The sequence below is a fragment of the Eretmochelys imbricata genome, chromosome 7, assembly GCF_965152235.1.
Source record: "Eretmochelys imbricata isolate rEreImb1 chromosome 7, rEreImb1.hap1, whole genome shotgun sequence".
Taxonomy (NCBI): Eukaryota; Metazoa; Chordata; order Testudines; family Cheloniidae; genus Eretmochelys; species Eretmochelys imbricata.
In genome coordinates, this window is record NC_135578.1 from 100,206,860 (window position 1) to 100,214,359 (window position 7,500).

General features: G+C 38.2%; 1 protein-coding gene across 11 annotated transcripts in view; it reads left to right on the plus strand.

The window, feature by feature from the left end:
* EBF3 (EBF transcription factor 3) overlaps positions 1 to 7,500 on the plus strand; it is a 129,168-nt gene that overhangs the window by 79,897 nt on the left and 41,771 nt on the right. For 6 of the 11 annotated variants that reach the window (XM_077822767.1, XM_077822768.1, XM_077822774.1 and 3 more), the window contains exons 7-8: positions 3,977 to 4,058; positions 7,038 to 7,182. In XM_077822767.1, the coding sequence (XP_077678893.1) occupies positions 3,977 to 4,058; positions 7,038 to 7,182 (227 nt within the window). The remainder of the gene's footprint in view (positions 1 to 3,976; positions 4,059 to 7,037; positions 7,183 to 7,500) is intronic. The other 5 variants (XM_077822771.1, XM_077822775.1, XM_077822772.1 and 2 more) reach the window with 1 other exon arrangement.

Below are 7,500 nucleotides of genomic sequence, written 5' to 3' on the forward strand. Positions count from 1 at the left end.
TAATTGCACTGTGTGGATGTCCCAGAAGTGAAAACCTAATTGCTTGACAGGACTATAACTTTGTGGTATGCTCTCACCTTGTTAGGTCCTTTTCTGATGCAGTTCAAATGAAGTCTGGCCGCAGGTGTGCCTAATTTACCTCGCAACAGAACGTGTTGAGTTTAATTGCACAGTGGTTGTTAGGAAAAATTGGTGGGTGGAATATCAAGTGACTTACTGTATGCTGATGGCAGATGGGCGTTAAGAGGCATTGTGAGCGAAGTGTATAGGTGAGGTGAGTTAATAAAAGATGTAAATTTTATCTTAAAATAGTGAAGCCTTATGGTAGGTAATACATTTTAATTAAGAGGGTATCAGCCCTTTCTTTAGCAGTAGGAAGAAAATCAAAGAAAGGGGAAATCACCAAGAAATACTGTTTTTCCTTACTTCAATATTTTTTTTAGGATCAGTTTCCAACTGAGGATGTTTAGGAAGGATATTCCAAGAGATTAAATGCACTCGAATGTGTAATGTGTGTGCATAAATTACATAAATTGCAGAATACAACGCAGGGACAGACAAACCCAGAGAAGTCCATGTTCTTGTTCCACTGATAGCAACAAAGTTTGAAAAACTATCTTACCATGAACCCAACTCCAGGATTGGGTACCCAAGAGTATAAGGCTTTTTCCGTGGAAAAGCAGCCAGCTCTATCCTCTCTGCTCTAGGGACTGCCTGCTAGGATGCAGGATTCTTGTTGGACAGCAAGGGAAAGTAGTCAGCTTTCTCCTCTGCATTGAGCTATGGGAATGGCCACCCTGGGAACAGGGTTTTTCTTGTCCTTGTGTCACTTTCCCTTGAAGTTCTTCTCTTATGCCACCTGAGCTCCCAGGGCTCCTCTGAGCTACAGTTACAACCTGTCATTTGGGTCATGCAGTCCCACCATAAAGCTGAGATACAAACATTGGTTATATTGCATCGCAGTGCTGTTTCTTCTGAATTTAGCTCAGCATTCCAGGTTTGTTCGGGTGGACTTGAACGTTTATGGTTCAGGCAAACTTGGCTTTCTACCCAAACCACTGAGTAAATATCTGATTCATTTGTTTAGTAAAAGATTGCTTAATATACTTTTTTAGATGTACATGGGTTCCCCATAGAAACAATTCTTCAGTGTAAAAAATGCACATGTAATTATTATTATTATTAATAATAATATAATACTTTGCACTTTTGGAGCACCTTTCAACTGAGGATTTCAAAGTAATTTACAAACTTTAATTCAATAAGCCTCACAACAGCCATTTGACATTGGAAAACAGGATCAGATTCTCCTTGTCAGTCCAACTCCTTTGTGGCACTAAGAGGCTGGGAAGCTGACATCTCCATAGACCAGTTGTTTTCAACCTTTTTTTCATTTGCGGACATTTAAAAACTTTCAAATACAGGTGTGGACCTCTTTGGAAATTCAACCTGTGGTCTGCAAAACCCTACCATAGAAGTCTTAGACTGAAAACTGACTGTACAGAATTCAACCATAAATGTTGCACATGCTCAGCCCTGTATTTGGCACAGCATGAGAAAGGTGCTAAACTGTGTGCTTCTATGGTAATGACAACACTTCTGGGTTTTGACTTATAGGTGGGGGTATTGTAATATTTTTGATTGACCAGAAAAACAGAATGTCTTTTCTGGAATCTGAAACTTTATTTTCCAGGGGTCCGCAAACCACAGATTACAAACCACTGCCCTAGACATTAATTTTCCCAATGTGGGGCATGCCTAGCTGAGGTGTAGCCAGTTTTACTGGATCCTATGCCACTCCACACAGCTGCCCATAGAGTAGGGGACATGGAAGGGGGGATAGGGATGTGGCCAGACTACTATTATACTCTGACTGTTCTCTGGCCCCTGGGTACCATAGTCAGCCAGAGTACTTTAGACCAGCCCTACATGCAGCCAGGTTCAGGCTCAGGGAACTGTAGCCATTCATTATAGCTTTCCCCCCCCACACACCTGTGCCCAGCAAATATTGAGTTCAGCTGAGAAGCTAGACCATAGAGATCATATCAACCACCATTGAAATGTAGCCACCTCTGGGGTGAAAGCCAGCAGTTGATCACAACAACACTACACAAGAATTCAGGAGGGGAAGTGAAGAATACCATAGCCAATTGAAATTGCATCAGGGATTGATTTAGGCACGATGTAGTTGCACCTCCTGAAATTTGGCTGGGAAAAGAGGTGTAACACTCCTTCAGTAACATGGAATCTTTAGTGAGTACAAGGAATCAGTGCTAGAGCAGACTGGAAAATGGAGGGAGACGGGACTTAGCAAAATTTGTCTTCCATTTAATGTCAAAATTCCCATTACTGTTGAAACTTTGCTAGCCAGCTCTAGAGATTATTCCATTCATATGTCTCATCAGAGAGATGGCTTCTTCAGCAGTACAGTGCCCACTAACAACATACTGGGGCTTTTGTTCAAGAGGCAAGAGTTCTAACTACTGAATTACCAACACCCTTTCTACAGTACCTGAGTATTCCTTAGGGTTCTCCCATCCAGCCATTGCCACTACCCAGGGGTTCACACATGATATGACAATGGGACGCCTGCAGGTACATGTTTTATCAACTGGAGTCTGACCCTTTGGGTTTGAAGTTCTAAAGGAGGAAAGAGTGGAGAGCGAAGCTCTTATCAGGGATATTACTTGCACATGAACATTTTTCTAAAGAGTATCCAGGTACTGTGGTGATGGATACTTTATAATTAAGAGTAACATTAATAAATAATAATTTGTTGTATTCTGAATAATATTCCTAAAGATCCTGTTAAGCTCAATATTAAAAATGTGTTTACTTGACCACCAGAGAAAATGTTTTGCTGTTATAAACTATGAAAATATCACAATGCAAAGAAAATAGTAAGGGCTAGGTTGTGATTAGCCTTTAAGCCTCTGTACTAGGGAGGGGCTTTTCCCTCACCTTGCACTGCCTGAGTGAGGTCTATGCGGGAGCTGCTCCAAAGCAGCTACCTGCTTCCCAGAGCAACTTGCTGAAAAGAAGGAAGGAAGTGAAGTTGGTAGAACCATAACTTTGCTGCCCCAAAAACTACATGGAGGTGGAATGAGGGTATATGCTTGCTTCATTATAAGGATGCCACAAATTGTTTCTTTCCTCTTTTCCCACCTTTCCATACAATCGTTTGCCCTAGGAAACATTTTACCTCTCAGAGTTCCCCCTGAGCATTGCTGCTGTATACAGCCCTCAGTGCAGGAAAGTGGCTAAATGGCACAGTTTAACCCTACATAATTATCTTTTAATATGCTGAATAGTTTAGAAGCTGAACTACATATTGCCCTGGGCATGGTCACTCTTTTTTACAGTTTTAAGATCATTATAGTGACCAGAGTGCAGGCCTTAATACTCAGTGTTCCATTATACTTTAACAATAATGACCAACGAGAATGATTTTTCCTGACATTTAAGCCCAATGTAAATCCAACTGAAGTCAATGGGAGCTGGATCATACCTCTTTTGAGCAGCTGGAGGAGTCTTCAACCAGAGGCAAAGCCAAGAGTCCTTAAAGAGACTCATCATAATTGATAGGAAATTTCCAGCTAGTGCTAATATAAACTGTGAAAACATAAAACACATTCAGAAAAAGAAAAGGGGGGGCAGATCCTCAGCTAGTGTAAATCACCATCATTGATGTGATTGAATCATAGAAGTCAATTGATTTACAGTTCCTGAGGATCTGGCCTACAGTCATTACATTTTCAAGTGTTGAAGATGTAAAAATTGAAGCGCATGTTGCCATGGATATGGTGTTTTGATTACAGCAGTGATCTTTTCTAGTACTTAAAGACCAGTACAGTAACCAATAAGAAAGTAAGATGTCATACCCAATATTCTGTAAGGTTTACGTATTTAAAATGAATTTATTACACATTTTTCTCTTTTGATATTCCTAACAAACTTCAATTTTGTATTTTTATAGATTCTTTCTAAAGTTTTTCCTCAAGTGCAATCAGAACTGTTTGAAGAATGCAGGCAACCCACGAGATATGCGAAGATTCCAGGTACAGATTTTTAAAAAAGAAATAAGGATATATTCAAGATTCATTCATAAATTCCAAATAACTTACCATTATATTTTTTTTCTGAAAGAGTGTTGTCTTTTTTATTTAATACAGTTAGTTTCAGAACTATATACCTTTTAAAAATGATACATAAAGCTTTTTAAAATAGTTGCCTAATTTAAATGCATGTTCGTAGGAGTTGTCAAGTTCACGAGCAGACCATGATGGAGTGTTCTGAAGCAAGTGGGAATCACCAGTGAAAATATTGCTGTAGTTTTTTCTCATATTAAAATCTTTACTGTGTTATTGGGTTGCTAAGAGCAGTAGAAAAGTTTTTACACATATATGATGAGTAGCACCAACTTAGTATTAGCTATTAGAAAAGCAGCCATGGAATTCAATGAATTTTGGATCAGCGTTCTAGTTTTCACATTCAGATATAAGTCTGATAGTTGTGGTACAACCCACATATTTTTCTTCCAACTGTTTTAGAACCAAATTATTTTAATACTTGAATTTCTCCCTACAGCTATTGAAATATCCTGTGGTGAATCATAACCAGTACAGAAGGGTATCTGACTGGACAGTTGCTGAAAATAATTTCCCCCAAATTTTGGCTGTTTGGAAATGGTTATTAAGAAATACATGATTTTTACTTCAAATTACTTTCAACATTATTCATACTTGGAATTAATAACGTAGGCATTGAGATGTTCAAAACTTTTTCTGAGAAGCACAACTTGTGGTTAAGGCTTATAGGAAGGCATGTGACATCTGTTTTCACACACAGCCAACCTACTGGTGAAGCCAGAATGCTTGAGCCAGCCAACAGTAAAGATCTGTAGCTGGAAAAAAATATTTCTTCAAAACAATCCAGCCAAACTTCCATTTTTCATGAATCTCAGCTTCACAGGGCATTGGTGATATTGATCCATCTGAACAGAGCACAAGGTCAAACCTGGAATGAGTGGAAATGTCCTCTTTGTCTCACCGATGACTAAATGAAGCATCAGTCATGAGTGATCTTGTGGTTGACAAAGGAGCCAGTAGTCACTAAAAAGACTTCCCTGGGTCTCTTTAGTTAATCTCCCTGCCTCTCAGAAGGTTTAACTGGACTTAACAGAATGTCAGGTCTTGAACAATATTTTCAACCGGTTTCACTATCTCAGCACCTTTCTTTAGGTGCCCGGCAGGAATGAGCCAATAAAACAACATAGTATGTCTACTTTCTTTTGCTGAACTACATTATTTTCCCTTGGTGACTGACCTATATATAGATGACAGAACAAAGATAGTTGTCTTTTTTTATATATACACCTTCCCCTGTCTTTCAATATATCATGGCCTAGGAATCTAAAAAACAAATAAAAATTATTCTTTGCTGAGAATCACATTTTATCTGCTTTGCATGATCTGCAGGTTATTTCTTTAAGTTGCACTTAGCTCATTAAAAGTGAAAAGCAAATAGCCCAGTGACATGGCAATAGGACTGCAACATAGGATACCTGTGTTAAGGTACAGTTTCAGGACTCCCCACAATGTATGTTGAGGAGCGGTGATACAGTCTGTGTCTGTGGAGGAGAGTGCATGCAGAAGCACAGAATACTTCTACAGAACTACCCTCAGGCTGGTCCGAAGGTTGATACAAATGGCTGCCTCCAAAACACAAAAACAGAAAAGAATTTAGATCAGATGCCTTGCACCCACTATGTGCAAAAGGGGAAGGAGTTACAGTGTAGTTCTTACTCTCTTGATTTCTCATTCATTATATATCTGTATATATGGACTGTAAGTATTCTGAATGTCATTTTTCACTGGGATTTTACATCCAAAGCAAACTGAACAAAAAGTAAAAGTCTGGCAAGTTTGTGTACTAGTTTTTACCATCATCACTACTATGGTTGGATGAGGTATGGCTAATATTGACCTAACTCTGCCATTGTTTCAGAGAACTCTTCTAATCTTAACTATACTGAAAATACTACAGTGATTACTTCAATCAGAAAATCTGGATCCCAACCCACAATGACCATGGTGGAAAACTGAAATTAAACTTAAACTTATATCTGAGGTATTCAAAGTATTTTGGAAAGAAAATCAACCTATGGAGCCACATCACAAACACACACACTCAAACATTCAATCAAACCCTTCTGTTTCCTCTTTCACTTGTGTATTTTGGAGTATCATTTTGGGATGAATTCCACAAATCGATTGTGTAGGTGTTTTTGTCAGCAAGGTTGTGCATTTTGCTTATGTTCCTTTTCCAATTTCTACTAAGAAGCAGCTGGAAGCCAAAGAAGACCCTATCCATCATCTCTTCTATGGCCGGACTCTGAACCTGGACACAAGAATAGGAGCCTTTCACTCAAAAATAAAGGAGGAAATTCCATTGACATACCAGGGTCAATCACCATCCAAATGAACTTGAGAAGGGATACTTTTCATGGATTGAAAACACTTTCACTATTCATATTCAACTCAGTCTTTTCAGATGCAAAAAAGTTCATTATCAGACATTAAATGTAATTGTAAAACTGACCTGGAGATCATTTACTGAAGAGAAATGGGGAGTTACAAGGGTTTCTGATTTATTAAGCATTTTTTTTTCTGATTTGGAATCCTCAGAACCCTTCATTTGGAGACAGTCTCAAGTGAACAATTTTTAATTAGATAAACTATCTAATCAATATATCAACAGATCAATCAAAACAGCAGCTTTTAAAATGAGTGGCTAGAGGGGTGATTCTGAAACTAATGGCTAGAAGAATATTTCCCTGAATTGAATTCATTTGTTAGGATAATAGGAGATTAAACTCTAATTAGTGTAGCAGGTTTTGAAGAGAAACAATTGAGATTTAAAAATTCAGCAGTGTTAGTCACAAAAAAAAAGTTAACTATGAATATATATATTTAAAGCAGAAAGTAATGGACTTAAAAAGCTGCAGATTTTTAAAATGTATTTGTTTTCTTTTTCAGGTTGTCGTATCAACAACAGTCAATGTGGATGGCCATGTTCTGGCTGTCTCAGACAACATGTTTGTACACAACAATTCCAAACATGGAAGGCGGGCTCGCCGCCTTGACCCCTCAGAAGGTACGGCCCCTTCTTATCTGGAAAATGGTAGGCACACATTTACATGTCTTTTTTTATTTGCAATGCTTTTTTGCACCATATTTTATGTTGATACACTACTACATTTACTTTTACATGATTTCTTCTCTCTTCACGTTGATCAAACAGCCCATTAGTATTTCTGACTCCATGTCAAACAAAATACAGCCCTCCTGTATTTGCTTCTGACTTCCTTTCCTTTATTTAGTCCATAAAGTTCTGCAGTCACAACCAATTTTTCATCCCCTTTTATTCTTTTTTGTTTGTTTGTTTAAAAGCCTTGTTTTGCTTGCAGCTTTTTCTTGCTGTTTAATTTTATTTGATTTT